The sequence below is a fragment of the Anastrepha ludens genome, chromosome 3, assembly GCF_028408465.1.
Source record: "Anastrepha ludens isolate Willacy chromosome 3, idAnaLude1.1, whole genome shotgun sequence".
NCBI classification, from domain to species: domain Eukaryota; kingdom Metazoa; phylum Arthropoda; class Insecta; order Diptera; family Tephritidae; genus Anastrepha; species Anastrepha ludens.
This window is the reverse complement of record NC_071499.1, coordinates 82,086,129-82,102,460: the sequence shown is the minus strand read 5'-3', so window position 1 is coordinate 82,102,460 and position 16,332 is coordinate 82,086,129. Positions and strand designations below refer to the sequence as shown.

The following is a 16,332-nucleotide window of genomic DNA, read 5'->3' as shown; positions in this document are numbered from 1 at the left end:
AAGGAAAATACTACCAGAGGCCATTTTGCGTATCCTGCCATTCACGTGCAATGAGTGAGCATTGCCATACTCTTCCATTGCTGCTATCTGCCATCTGACATCTGTCCAATGTCATGCTATCTGCTTATACTAAGCTTTCTATCACATGTACTTGTGATTTCCCTAAACGATTGGCTAACTAACAAGCTTGCGATCTTTTCATACTCTCGGCTGGTGGTGACACAATGGCGTAAACGTAATTGTAAATATACCGGCAGTAACAAAAAAAACAAAAAACACTGCTTTTTATTGAGATGGTCAAGGAGAGTGTAACATTTAGTAGAAAATGCGGTAAATTCACCCAAATGATTTTGCGTGGCTCTCCGCCTATTCGTCTACTCTAAATACTCTAAATTGTCTCTCACACTCGAGCAGTAGCGCTGTTATTTTTCGCATCATTTGATACGAGTATGTGTATGTGCATTTTCATTCACATATAGAAATCATTTATCGGGACCGGCAAGATATCAGGTATATGCCGTTAAAAAGTTTGACTTTCATTTAACACGGAAAGGCCTCACTTTTTTCCTTCTTTCTGCATTTCTTAAACACTACTTCGCATTCAGCAGGCATCCGAGGCCAGTGACACCCCTACTTGTTTAATTTAGTTTTACTTCTGCTCCTCCACAATTACCGTGCTCTCGATTTTATTGTTTTATTCAGCCATATGTGTATGCACATATATACCATACATACATACATGTGCCCTTTTTTTCTTATTTTTCGGCTTTTCATCTGTGTTGATTTTTTTTTTCTGCCACATCTTTTAGCCCTGCTTCTTGCATTCGCTACTATTTTGCTTTTTTCCTTTCTTCAGCTCTATTTATTGTTTTTTCTTTGTTTGTTTTTTGTTTTGCTCTATCATCATCATGCGGAACTCACCTTTTGATAGCAACTTTGGCGGCATCTGAAGAGATCCTTGGAGCCCACTGCCTGCGCATTTATAAATCCCAGCAACGTTGTGACAGTGAATGCCATCATTAGGGCAGAGTTGATTTCCTTTTTTGCCGACATTTTCTCGCAGATTACCAGATTCGTGTTTCTTTTTTTTTTTTGTTTTAAGTTTATTATATTTTTTACGTTGTTGCTTTGCACTATCAAAGGCTTTGAACTGATTTTTCTTTCTTAGGATTCAAGATTTCGCCTTCGGAATATTTTTACTTTGCACTTTTTAGTTGAACACTTTTGTACTTGACACTTTTTTATTTGAATGAACGTAGTTTGTGAAAAAAGCTAAAATCGAAATATCTGTAGTCCAGAATTTTTGCGCAAAATGTTATTTCAAGATGCTTTGTTATTGAAAGTTGAGCGGTTTTTATGTGAATTTTATATACATAAACTTAACTCTTTTTTAATTTATTCGTTATAGTTTGCTTTAAAATAATTTTTTTTTTTTAATAAATTTTTGTGGAGATGATCTAATTATTTAAGAAGTTATTCATTTAAAAAAATTTTGTGCAATATTATAATAAATATTAACTGTATAGTACTTTTACAGTTGGAGTTCACAGAAGTGGTTAATATTTTATGAAAATAAATCCAGAAAGAAATTTAGATATTACGCGGAAAATAAATGTTTTGCTTGTTTGGTGTTTCGCGTACAAGTTTGGACACTATTTTTAAGTTCCAGTGAGTTTTATTTTCAGTTTGAATATATTTCAATTTTTGTTTTTAAATTTGATTACATGAAGGTTCATTCAAATCATTTCATGTTTTTGATTATTTTACCAATAGCTTCCAATTGCGCTCACTGGATCTGCCAATTTATGTTCGGTATATATTTTCGAAATTATTTTTGTTGATTTACCACTTATCTAATTTTTTCTTATATTATATTTTCAGAAATCTCCCGCTAAAATATTTTTCACGTTCTCGCACTATTCATTTAAATTTTGGCTTAAGCTTTCTCGCAATTTTTCACAGCTTCACATAAATTTATCAATTTTGAAAAAAATTTCTAAAATCACTTTGTTGCTAAAGCATTTTGCCGTCGCTCAAACACTTGCCTCACGCGCTTCGTTGCGACGTTAACGAATTTTCTATTTAACGTTAAAAACTTTTGTATCTCCCAAAGCACAAATATATACGTGTGGGTGAATACTACGACTGGTTTTGGGTAAACACGCTTCTTTCAATCGCTACAGACGTAAAATACGACGACCAGTACTCCGTAGAATATGGCAACTCAGTTCAAAATATTATCCGACGATCGAAAATTCACCAAAATTTTATTATTACAGCAACTCACGACCGCTCACGACCAACTGAAGCAACTGGCTGCAACGACAAACAATTTAAAAACTTCTATACGAAACACCAGTCAACCAAACGACAGCCAAGCAACCGAAATACCAGTCAGCCAAGCAGTCAAGCAAATCACCTAGGCAAGGCAAATGATGTATCGACCATACGAACAGCGTATCAACGAAACAGCGAACGTAGAGGAACGAACGAGCCGCTGAATGTGGTGCAACAACATTGGTAGAGAAACCGAACCGAATGGCGCGATGAAGCGGCAACTTCAATACCGAAACACAAAACCGAGTGTGCTGCGAACAGCGCCGAAACGTTGTATGTAGTGTAACGAAGTGAGAAATGCAACGAAGTTGGTGCGGCAGAAGCTAACGATGAAGAGCCCACTGCTTAGTTAGACAAACGTGTTGCAATGCATACACAGATATAATTGTACATAGTTTGTTTGGATGAGCGCTGGGTTGGTTGGAGGCAATGGCGGTAGGGAGGTCAATAATTGTTGGCGGGATAGCTTTGATCGCAGCTGACTTGTGAATGTGTGACTAAATATGTTGGTACTGTTGCGGTATATGTTGCAGTTGAAACGTTTATTAACGCAACATGTTGCTATGCAACGTGTTGATGATTATACGCTGACTGGCTGCCAATATGATTGCTACTATGCGGTTTTAGGGGTATTTCAGTTCCAACTCGAACAGGTTTGAGTGTAGCTAAAGTCCTCTTCTGTTCTTGTGTAGCCACTGAAAGAAAACAATATTTAATTCGCCGGATAGGAGTTGTATGCTGTAAACAGCAATGTTGCGCTATGACTGTAATGTTACGACAGCATCTGCAGCAGTTTTGTTCGATTTGAAATTAATCAATGCTGGGAGATATATGTATGTCTGAAATAAAGATAAGCAGATGCAAAAAAAGAAAATAAACAATTATAAAATATTAATATATTTAAAAATATCACAAAATATGTATTTCTACACATTTTTATTTTTTGGATTGACGCAAAATTAGTCAAGATAGTTTTTGATAAAATTATATGAATTCGGGTCTTCTTTAGCTTTAAAAATTATAAAAAAGGGTAGAGAGCGAATGAATCACAATTTTTAAGGCCAAACCAAAACAAAACTGAACCGCACATTTTCAAGGGCTCAAGTATAAACGACCGCGGACTTTTTAAAAATCCAGTATTTTTATTAAAAAAAAAGAAAGCAAAAAAAAAGGAGTTGAAATTTCAATTACACTAATTTCAACTCGTTACATATTCTTATATTTGTAAAAAACGCAAAAAATTGTGTTTTACTAGTAGTTGAATAGTTTTATATTTTATTGAGTAAATGAATGAAGGGGTATATTAGCAATTCAACCTCAAGACCCCCTGTACAACAAATTATCCAAGCCTTCTCTTCTTCTCCTTGATTGGCGCAATTTTGGTCGAGTTCAACAAAGCGCGCCAATCGTTTCCAAGCCTAATTCCCTCAATAAACCGATGATGGAATTGGGTTGGGCTAACCAAAATGCAGGCAGCACCGTCAATCAATATAGAGCTCACCTACCACACTGAACACACTCGATGGATGAGTTGATAGCAAGTTGATTTTAAAGCAATTTTATTGAACAGAAAATGTGAATTTTGGTACCAGTACTCACAATTTCTGGGAAGCAGATACTCATTAAAAAAATTTCCCAATTCGTGCTAAGCGTTTCGTTATTATGTAAATTCCAAAAGCTGCTTTGAATTTTTTCTGATGGAATAGAAATTACGAAATGTTCGACCAAAGTTCGAATCCTCTTTTTGGCTAAAGTCGCACCGAAATCGAGCAGAAACGTGACTGAAGCCGAAGCTCGGTCCTTCGCCAAAAAAAGAAGTCTTGCTATGATATGCCCGAATGCATCATTAAATTTCATTCAAACAAGGTCTCTTGGTCACTTTGTATGAGTATTGAAAAGATTAATTTATTTTTTATAATCTATAGCTCACAAAAACTAAATTTTGGGATTTAGGATCCATCGAATATTGTTTAAAACGAAAGAAAACTGTGTTTTTACTTTTTGTCATGTTAAAATATTGGATAAAGTAAAAAATTCTCAATCTTTGTTCGTTTTATTTGGACGATGAGTGGTTACAAATATCCTCATGCAAATAGTTCCAAATTAAAGCACCCGTTTGTCTGATTAATCTTCAATTCCTGAACTTGAACTTGAATCCTTTGTTAAAGTAAATTCGTTAGTACTAAGTCAGGTGGCTGTGTTAGTCCTTTGCATTTTTTGCTGAAAATATTGCATAAATTTTTTAAAATAATTTAATTTTTTTCTATTTTTTACATGAACAGCTATGCAGAAGGCCTAAATATTTCGGGGAAATATAGATCAATTAACCTAGAATGGACAGAGTGCTAAACTGAAAAGCAGGATCTGTTAAAACAAAGTCCGTTTGAACCAAGTTCTTTTCACATGTTTGCACTAGGGCATGAAAAATTAATTTCTATTACGTTCGAAGACCCCTGTGGTAGTACTTAAAATATACTTCCGTAATTATAATATGTTATACAATAAAAAATTTAAATAAAATAAAAAATAAAATTGGTTTCTATACAAAAATATTTGAAAATTATTTGCCAATAATTGGACTTTGTTTTTAAATATTTTGAATAAAAATATTAACAGTCTTGCAGGCTAAAGCTTAAATTTGTGCTTTCGCAAGCAGCTTTTAATGTAGCTTTCGTTCTGCATTGAATGGTCATAAAAAATCTGTGTGCTTATGTAGAAGTCTGCGTATATGCATACAAATCCTTAAACATTTAACAGAATCCTTTTGCAACGTGTTGCACTATCAGCTATCACAACTCTCTTGCAGAAATCAATTGGAAGTATATTATTGATGAATTATTTTATTTCTTGAAAATATTAAAGTAAAAGTGAAAATTCTATAAAAAAATACGAGGGTATTAGGCAAGATATCAGGGCCAGCGACACACCTACTTGTTTAATTTAGTTTTACTTCTGCTCCTCCACAATTACCGTGTTTTCGTTTTTATTGTTTTATTCATCCAAGAGGTTATTATTTTGAAATTACTAACCGTTTAAATGCATAAATAATTAAGCAGTCCCCAAATTCTTAATTTTAAAATTGCTCTATGCAGTCATTCCATATTAAGTGTAACAAAAGTGGGGATTTCCAGCAACATCGTCTTCGATTTCGCTCAAATTTTGCTCACGGACTAAATTCATGCTCCAACTGACGGAAATTTACTTAAAAGAAGTTCCAAATGTTTTTCATAGTAGTTAGGGAGTAAATTGAAAACCTTGAAGCTGTTCTTTTCGATCTTTTGGTTTTCTGGCTTATAGCCCCTTTGCAGCAATATATTGAATTGAGAAAGCGATATAGTAAATTGTGTGGGCATTTTGCATAAAAAGTGAGCTTTAGCTATGATTCATGGATCTCAGCATGGCAATAGTTGAACTCGCTGTCAAAAATTATACCAATTAATCACTATTGAACTCAATGATCGGTCTTGAAAGTCAACTTTTTCTAAGAAAATAGATTATGATCTCAGATCCACTTTTGTGTATAAGATTCTTGTGTGGATTAAAATTGAAATTGTGCCGCATTTTCGATCGAATTTCTTATAAAAATGAATACACTACGCTCCAGTCATAATAGTAATACTAGTGGTATTTGCTTTTGGCGAGAAAGGAAGAGGTCTTTACTTTTCTTCTGCCACCATTTACATTGGCATGACGAAGTGCAGGAATTAGCTTCCTTTGGTGTGTTTCTAGGCGCCAGTTAGAATGAGAAAGAAACGACTGCCACTAAAAAATAAATATAATATTAAAATATCTAAAATTGCTAAGCTAGCTACTGGGCCAAACAGGAACCCGAAGAAGAAAACGTGACTATCACAAAAATTAAGCAAAAATTTTGCAACCCAGCGTAGTCAACCCAGGAAGTAGTCAGAAAAAGCCTTCTACTGATTGCAATGAAACCTCCCTTGAACGGATACTCAATCAACTTCTGAAGCGTGCGCTCAAGCGGGGGTAATTTATTCTGATACCTAGGGCCTGTTATAAGAAAAATGTCCGTTATATAAATGTTATAGGAAAAGGTGTATGGTAAGAGGAAGTTAAAGTTAATAAAACTGTATACAAAAAACGTATAAAAAAAATTACAAATGACTTTCACTTTTAACCTTACTAACACTTATCATAAATTAGGAATATGAGAGAAACCCAGAAAAAGGCTAATATTAATATTAATTCTTAATATTAACTCTTGCAATTTCAAAATCTGACATACACATCTAAAAGTGAGATTCCTCTATGTAAGCATCTTCCAACCAGTTTTGTCTCAAACCAGCGCAAACATGCTCGCTTCAAGCACTAAATGATTTCGAAAAACCTCAAAAAAGGGGAATTGTTAAAGTTCGATTTAGTAATCGAACCGTTTGAAGGTTCGCTTATACAAAAAGTATAATTTAGATCACACACCAAGTGAACTTACAAAAAGTATGCTCGATGAAACACGCAACATGTTTGTCGACCATTGGAACACATTTGTTTTGGCTGCTGTATTTTGAAGATTGCCTTTACATATGTTTGTGTGCATGTAGCCACCGAGCTTGTGTTGTTTTTGTTGGCATGGATTTTTAAGCGCGCATTGCACGCATTTCCTGTTGATGGCAGTTATTGAAGGTCATTTTGGGTGAATGAGTGAGGAAATGCGTGTGCGTGCATGTGTGTGTATGGATGGGTTATAAGAAGCCAGTGCAGAGTTATGCAGACGCGCGAGTGTACGCACAGATATACATATGTATGTATGTACATTCATACGTAGATTTGCATTAAAGTAAGTAGAGCAGTTAAATCATTTGCTGCTACCATTTCTTTTTAACGCAGATACACACTTATGCACACATACATAGCTTTTACTAGAATCTCCAGCTACTCGGCAGAATACATAGTAATAGCAAGGGCTGCTTTCATGAACAACACAAAAATCGGTAATCCCCAATATAATAACATTAACATTAGTTTTAATAGTTTAATAAAAACATTGGTCTTGTAAATCAAAAATAAGAATTAGTCTTTTAAAACTTCAAGAGAAAAGAAATAACTTTATCATTGATCCCCAAAATTAATATTTTAAATAAACTACCTCCTGATATTATACAACTAACTTTATACTCCACAACATTAATTTCTAGTCTTATTTTCATTCAAATAAATCATCCATTAGCAATAGGACTAATATTATTAATTCAAACAACACAAATTTGTCTTCTAACTGGATTAATAGCTAAAAGATTCTGATTTTCGTATGTATTATTTTTAATTTTCCTAGGAGGAGTATTGGTATTATTCATCTACGTTACATCCCTAGCATCAAATGAAATATTCTCCCTTTCAATGAAAACAGCCTTTTCATTTAGATTAATTAATAAATGAGCCTAAAGTCGCACTAGAAGATATCAAGTTGCCCTTGCTAAATTCTCTCTATAATTCCCTCAGAAGAGATCGTGAGCCCACCGAAGATGACGAACGCAGTGGAAGGCAGTCGACATCGAAACTTATGAAGCAGTTCATGAAAGAGTTGATGAAAGAAAAGTTGATCTACTTCTTCTTCTTAATTGGCGCTTACGCAATTTTGACCGAGTTTAGTCCAGTGGTCCAGTAGTTTCTTTCTCTTGCTAACTGGCGCCAGTCGGACACGCCAAGTGAAGCCAAGTCATTCTCCACCTGATCATTCCAACGCAGAGGAGGCCTTCCTCTTCTGTGCTACCACCAGCTGGTACCGCATCGAATATTTGCAAAGCCGGAGCGTTTGTGTCCATTCGGACGCTACGCTGGGTAGCCGTTGGATCTCTTACAGCTCATCGTTCTATCGCCTACGATATTCGCCGTCGCTAACGTGCAAAGGTCCAAAAGTCTTCCGCAGAATCTTTCTCTCAAACACTCTAAGCATGATGAGAGCCTTGTAGAGTGCTAGTTTTGCTCGTCGAGGGAGGACTTTACTACTCAATTGCTTTCTGAGTCTAAAGTAGCTCTTTTTGACAAGAGAGATTTACGTTTAAATTGATCAAATATGGCAAATTCACCATCAGTTAGCTGGCAGAGGTTTTGCACATTGCTTGCGAATCCATTCAGGATTTTGTAGTTCATGATTTCGCTTTGCACTCTGAGAGATTAGATTAGATTATATTTGTGGGGGGTTGGACAAGTCCAAGTTTAAGTGATCCCGAAGAGCAAGAGTATGTCTGCAGTGTCGCCATTCTCAAGACAGGATAGGCATATCGGGCTGTCCACGACCCCCATGGTAGCCATATGCTGACCACAGACGTTGTGCCCTGTGATTACACCCACTAGTACTCTTAGGTCCTTTCTGCTGAGTTTTAGGAGAAAGGTCGCTGTTTTCCTGTTTGGTTCTTTTCCAAAGCACTTGGCTACTCTGCACGAGTTCAACCCAGACCAACGACCTCTGTGAGTAGACCTCATGAAGTCGTCAATCCATAGTTGAAGCGATGCGGAATTGGCACCTAGAAAGGGTTCAGGGCCTAGTGGCATACTTGCAGAGCCTTCATTTGCCAATTTATCAGCTAACTCGCTCCCTGTAATACCACAATGTCCAGGCACCCAAATAAGACGAACTTTGTGGTGTTTTGAAACACTGTTCAGTGTTGTCTTACATTCACCGACTAACTTGGAAGAGCAGCGTGGGTTAGCAAGGGCTTTCAGTGCAGCTTGACTGTCACTACCAATTCCAATACTGTTGCACTGTGTTGGTACGAATTTGGTCCCAAAGGACCTGAATTTCTTTCAAAACAAAGGCCGCCCGGATATCGCCAAAGACATGATTTCCAAGACTGACTCCGACCCAACATTCATGAAACGCGTCATTACTGGAGACGAAACATGGGTTTATGAATATGCACGCAATGCAGATATCAGGCGAGTGACTGGAGAACTCCGAGTGAACCAAGACAAAAAAAAAAACTACGTCACTTTCAGTCAAAAAAGAAAGCAATGATCCAGGTTTTTATGGATGTCAAACAGTTGATAAGGACTACTATTTGGGCGTTATGAGACGTTTACATGAAGCAGTTCGTCAAAATAGAAAAGGATTCTGGGAAAACATCTCGTGTATTTTACACCGTGATTACGCACCGTCACGCAGTGCCATCATTATCCGTGAATTTTTTACCAAAAACGAAACGAATACTACACAATAGCTATCAAATTCAACTGACATCGCTCCCTCGACTTTCTGGTTTGCTGTTGGAGGAGTCAAAGAAACACTACGGGTAACCACTTCGGCGTTTTAACATTAACATTAACAGGAAGTAATGGAAAAATTTCAGACTGCTCTGATGGCTATGAGGAAAATAGAGTGCCAGAAATGTTGCGAAAGCTGGAGCAAACGCTGGCAGAAGTGCGATGCAGTTGATGAAGATCACTTTGAAGGCTATATCATCACATCACATATTGAAGAATAAACTTGTATTTTGACTTCTACGAATACCTTTCGTGAAGTTTTTGATCAAGGTAGTTTACCTTGTTATTAGGGCATATGTCGAAACACGCAATGTAAACGTCGATTAAGTATTCCCTACTCACCACTCTGCCTGGCAGCCAACAGGGCAACGGGACACTCTCTTGGGCACTGATCGTGACGAGTGAGAAAACTTAGAAAAACAAGGCAAACAGAAGCAGGAGTTTAGCAAGCAAGCAAGCGGCTTAAAAATTTATAACTTATTAAATTAGGTTCTAGAATAAACTGTTAAATAAAATTGCATCTAAAGGCATATATTTTCGCTTCGTCCTTCTCTTTCATCGCGAAGGTGGTTATTGATTTCGGCTACGCCTCTCAGCTCAGTACGAGTATATTTTTTTAATTTCATTATTAACAAGTAGGGTGTCGATCTGGTGCACACTTAAAGGGCGTGATTTTAGATGCAAAGTACTTTTCATTGAGTCGCTTTACGTACATTTTTAAATGTGATTCGAAAAGTTGATGAAACTCCACTATGAAACTTTCAGGTATCACTAAGCATAGTCTCAGCTATTAAAGAAAATATAATATACCTATGTATTTAGGTTAGCTTCGAATACTGAATAAGCAGCTAGTAGTAAGCGACTAGTATGGAGGAAGTGAGTTAAATATCACATATCTCAGGGAAGTACTGTTGTCAGGGCAAATGGTTACCGCCCTTAACTAAACACACAAACGAAATTTAGGTGTGACTATTCCAGATTGGAAAGCTATTTGGTCTGCGTCTGATCGGGAGTCACCAAACATGGGCATTTTAACGGACGGTAGGTATATCTACCCAAGTGTCAGGAGATGCTATGTCTGTGGGCGAGGGCTTGACTGTGCATTAAAGCGCAGCTAAGTCGCCAATAGCAACCACTGAAGTGGCAGTTGGCTACCGCTACAGTATCTGCCTCAAGTAAACAACTAATGAAAGACAAGACGAAAAGGTAACCCTTCCCTTTTAGATCAAAGACAAGGTTCGAGAGGTCCCTCCAAAACTAGTAGTGAGAACATCACCACGTAAGTTAGAGTCAGAGGAAACTGGAGGATTGCCAACCACACCACAAATAGGAGGAGACGCTCGGCCAAGCACCGAATAAAGGGTGTAAGCGCCAATAATCTATGTATATACATACATACTTATATATGGACATTCAACAATGATTACGCAGCAGAGGAAAAAGAGTTTGAAAAAAGTAGTTCGAAAGGCAATTTTCCATATGTAATCAAAAACGCGATTAGTTACACCAACTCCGCTCTTATTCAACTCCGCCTGCTGATTCACTGTTATGGCTGAATTATTTATCCTTGCGCAAAAGTGATCAATTGAAGTCCAGCTGATAATGAGACAACTCCGTCTTCACTGAATACAACTAGAATACCATCGTTTGCCTTATTCTCCTCTCAAATTGTTTGAAATTTTAAATTTCCCCGAATTGTGCAACATTCCCAAAATCTAGTGCTGCTGAAATATCGTAATAGAAAAGGATTCCCCCTCATTGTTAGTTCAGTTCTTAGGTGTTCTCAGTTACCATTCCTCCTTTTTTTCAAATCACACTTTTATGCAAACATTTCCTTTTTTATTGTCCACTTGTGCAATTTGACCTCTCCTCCGTAATTTCCATCAGCACTCTACTTTGCTTGTCGACTTCTAATCTCTTTCAGCTACCTGTCACATCCGCTGCTAGGAACTCAAATATTTTCCAAAGCGAAAAGAAAAAAAAAACATTCTTTGAGACAAAACTGCATAGGTTGATAAAAGAGAATCTAAATCGATTCAATGCCTACCAACTACGAGTACTACCTGTTCGACTCAGGCGATTAAAAAGTTTCAAGAGGCACAATTGGACCAAAACTGGTTTCGCTGCTTTGCAGACGGCTGCTTAGACTGAATTCCTAGAATGTTGTTTCTGCCTTTATTTTTGTTTTTTGTCATTTCTGTTTTTACTATTTGTGCCGTTTCACAGTTTTTGTTGCTATTTAATTTTTATGTATGTAAGAATGCGTTTTTTATTTTTTGCTGCGCCTTTGTTTGATTGCTCTTTGTTGATATTCACCGGTGCGATGTTTGTAGGTGAGATTTGCGCAAATAATTAAATATTAAATTTTTCTAAAACAGTAAAAAAAGGCAAACACTTGAAATATACTACATACAGGGTGGCCCATATAGTGGTTTGTTTTTTATAAGTACAAAAAAAAAAAATGGAAAAAATCAATCCCTTTCGAGAACTACTGTAATGCACCTATCTGAACCAGCTTGTGCAATGGCTTGGTTAAATTTGTTTCTGCAATTTCTGATACGTTTCTCTAGTTGGCTGGGTTTCAGCTTCCATTTGTGGTGTGCGTCTTATAGTTTTTTCTACAATTCCAATTAGTTTTAAAGGTCCACACCGACGCCTTAATTTTCATATTCCAGTCAGAAAAGTGCAAAATTTTTTCAATGAGATTTGTTTAGTAATAGGAATATCCAGTTGGCGCAATAAGCTTCTAGGCAGAATGTCATTGCCAGGTTACACGGCGAAATGGATTGAAAACAAGTCCTTTAAGGATGTTTGGCCGAGCTCCTCCTCCTATTTGTGGTGTGCGCCTTGATGTTGTTCCACAAATGGAGGCACCTACAGTTTCAAGCCGACTCCGAACGGCAGATATTTTTATGAGGAGCTTTTTCATGGCAGAAATACACTCGGAGGTTTGCCATTGCCTGCCGAGGGGCGACCGCTATTAGAAAAATATTTTTCTTAATTTTGGTGTTTCACCGAGATTCGAACCGACGTTCTCTCTGTGAATTCCGAATGGTAGTCGCGCACCAACCCATTCGGCTACGGCGGCCGCCGTCCTTTAAGAATGCCTCCTAATACAAAATGGTTTTAGCTGAGGTTTCAAATTGAAGTTCTGTTAATAAAAATATTCCAATACATAGAATACATATGCATTTATTTTATATTCAAATACATACACGTATACAGTTGTGGACATGAAAATAGCAGTACCCTTAAAAAATTATTTTTTATTTGAAGAAAAAAAAGAGAAGAAAATTTCAATACCCAACATCTACGAAAGGGTAAGGGGTCTGATGTGTAGAATTTATCTGGATAAATCTGCCAGCTACGTAAAACAGTTTCTTTATTGGTGTCGTTGCGTTTTTAAGTGCAACATTGAAATAGCAGAGCTTCAAGGGGCCCCGTGGTCTAGAAATTTCAAAAAATCGATATTTTGTTTTTTCGATATTTCGAAAGTATAGTATGTTAAGAATATACTATGAAATCTCCATGCGGGAATTCCCAATATTATAGCTTCTACAGCCCATTAACTAGGTAGAGAGGGGTCCGCGCGCTCCTGTACCTCAAACTTTAAATGCACTTAATTCGAAACGACTTTTTTCGGTCTCGGCCTATTCAATCGAATCGTCTGAAATTTTAATATGTTGTTCACAACATCAATGGCCATCGTCCGTACTAGAATCATAGTATTATTTCAATTACTTCGTATTTTTTTATTAAAAAACTGTAAAAAACAAAACCCGATTGTTAGAGTGTCAAATTCAAAACCCCGTAACTTTGTCAATTTTTTTTTGTCTTTTATTCTAGTACGGGACGTAGTTACAGTCATATCTACTGATTAATAATTTTTTTGGTTTTTGTGTTTCAGATAAATAGAAGAGCCAAAATGGACAACACCGTTCAGGTCCAATTTTTCTGGAGGGTCCACTTTAGCGCCATTTTTTAAATTATTAAAATAAAAAAAATTTCGTTTTTGTATGTAAAAGAAGTTAAATAAAAAGCCTTACAAATTTAAATATCGTTTTTCATTTTTTTATTGTAAAAAAAAAATCCTGAAAATACACTAAATTTTCGATTTGTACACCACCGGGGCCCCTTAAGTTTTTTAAGATTATATTGTACAAGAATTTTTTATAAAATTTTGCGCATATTTAAATGAAAGTACGTTTTTATCATTCATTTATAAAACCGGAAAGAAGAAGGAAAACGAGAAACTTCCCTTCAAGACGATCGCAGAATCGTAAGGTGCTCCAAGGGAATCCCATGTGGTCAGCTATGTAAATTAAATAAGAGGTGAACTTTAACGTTTCTGACATGAATGTATGTAGAAGAATGCGTAAAGCTGGATTAACGGCTCGCATCGTGCGAAAAAAGCCACTCCTCACACCAAAACATAAGGCAAAACGATTGAAAGTTTCAAGAAAATATGCTAGCGGGACATTGAGCACAAAAAGTATGGCATAATGGACACCAATATTTGTTATGAAATAATGCAGAATGTTAAGTTGCCGTATTGCAGAGAAGAAATTCCAATCAAATGGGTCTACCAGCAGGTAAATGATCCTTAACACACGAGTCGGAAGGCCAAGGATTGGTTTCGCGCAAATAAAATTAGGGTTATGGAATGACCACCGACCTCAATCCTATAGAAAATATGCAAGGAGAATTAAAAAGGGCTGTAGACAATGCCAAATCGAGTAAGAATCAACAAGTTTATTATTATTACTATTATTAGAAGACCATTACGCACTGCGACCAGAGTTGATCTATTGTGCAAGGCCTGTTTTTGTATAACTCTAGAGTTTTAGGCTTTTTAAAAATTCAAGTACAATTAAGCTTGTTGCTCCAAAGATTGCGTAGAGATACTACGGTACCACCAAGGTGGTGAAGGCTTTGTGTGCCCAATGCAGCACATTCACAAATCACATGCACTGAGCTTTCTATATCCATTTCACAAAAGCGGCAGACATTGGTCTCAGATAGACCAATATTATTTAAATGATATCTCAGGCTGCAATGACCTGTAAGATATCCTGTCAAAGACGCAGATCTACTCTGCTTAGTGAGAATAGCTTGTCAGATATTCCTTTGCTGGGACTTAGAAATTGTTTGGCTTGTCACCGAGCGGCACAGTTTAGCCAGTGTGCAGCGAATTTCCTTTCCTCCCATTTCCTAAGAAATTCATTAATGTGGCTTTTTGTGAGTCCACAGAAAGGCTGCATATTTGCTCTTCGCTTTGCAAGGTTATCAATTATTTCATTTTCCTCATGCCCTTCATATTCCGGAATCCAGCCAAGTATTACTATGTTGAGATTCCTTAACGTGTTGAGAAGGTTTAGGCAATCATTTGCCAATTTAGAAGGGATAGCTGTTGATAGAAGGGCTTTTAGAGCCGCTTGGCTATTTGAAAGTATGTAAATGAGTAGCTCTTATTTTCCTGTGAAGGCATTCTCTCACACATATTTCAATGGCATGAATTTCTGCCTGGAATATTGTTGGGTAGAGTCCCATTGGAATCGGGTTTTTGAATTTAGGCCCATTGATTCCTGCCCTGCTCTACCATTTTCCAATTTGGATCTACCAGTGAACCATATCTGAAATCCAGGTTTGAAATTGATAGATTTAGTTCTCCAGGCTGTAACTTGGAAGTTCCTGAAGAGTATTGGTTTGGGTGATGGTATGTTATCACTATGAAGAATGCGGATTATGTAGGAAGTCTTCTAGGAACTTTAAATATCCTTTCATATCCCCACTTTTAAGTTCAGATATACCTTTTAATCGTAAGGCACTCGAGCGAGCTTCCCTTTCAATCAATATTGGAAGCGGTGGTATTTTCAGGAGCACAACCAATGCATCAGCTGGACATGTTTTCATAGCCCCTGTAATACCGACATATAGCAGGCGGTTTGTTTAATTCGTTTACTGCTTTTCTTTGCTTAACCTTCAGCTACCATGCTCAGGATTTATACGTGACTATGGGTTTCACAACTCTGGTGAATGTCCAAAAGGCCATTCTAGGGTTACCTAGCCTTGTGCATGCAAAGAATGCGCTGGTGGGTTTTGAAGTAAATCTCTCAATATGGGATTTCCAAGTAAGCGTTTTGCCAAGACTGCCGCCAAGATAGTTCGCTTCTGTCGAGAGTTGAAGTGTTGTTCCGTTAAGGATCGGATATTTGAGATTTATCTTCTTTCTCTTAATTAACGGTATAAGTGCTGTTTTGGATGGGTTAATGGAAAGCCCTTTTCCGTGCTCCATTTGTTTATTATTACAAGCGCTTGCTGCATGCGATCCAAAATGGTTTCCTCATGCCAGCCTAGTACATAAACTACTAGGTCATCAGCGTAACCCTGCGTGTGAAAACCTAGTTTGTTCAGTTTGTGGAGAAGTGCATCTATGACTAGAGTCCACAAAAGAGGAGAGAGTACGCCGCCTTGGGGGCAATCCCATGTGACTTTGAAATATTTGATTGTTTCTCCTAGTTCGGTGCTGATCGTCCTAGATTTCAATATTATCAATATTTATTTCATTTTTTTTTCATAATAATATTTCAAAATAATAATAAAAGTTCTCTTATCACATAACAGAAATTTTTCTATAATTTAAAATTTTTTTTGCAAATTCTAACTTTTTTTTTTTAAATTTAAAATGTTTTTGGTACTGCATTTTCCTGTTCGCAACTGTACATACATACAAACATACTATATCAAACACACATTAGGCACGTTCGCCGTACGTGC

The 16,332-nt window shown here is 36.8% G+C and overlaps 1 protein-coding gene across 2 annotated transcripts in view; it reads right to left on the bottom strand.

Annotated features, from left to right (window-relative positions):
* The window catches only part of LOC128858282 (uncharacterized), a 145,746-nt gene extending 143,366 nt beyond the window's left edge, over positions 1–2,380 (bottom strand). For both annotated transcript variants that reach the window (XM_054094432.1, XM_054094433.1), the window contains exon 1: positions 922–2,380. In XM_054094432.1, coding sequence (XP_053950407.1) covers positions 922–1,053 — 132 coding nt within the window. In that variant the 5' untranslated portion in view covers positions 1,054–2,380. The remainder of the gene's footprint in view (positions 1–921) is intronic.
* Positions 2,381–16,332: the final 13,952 nt, after the last annotated feature.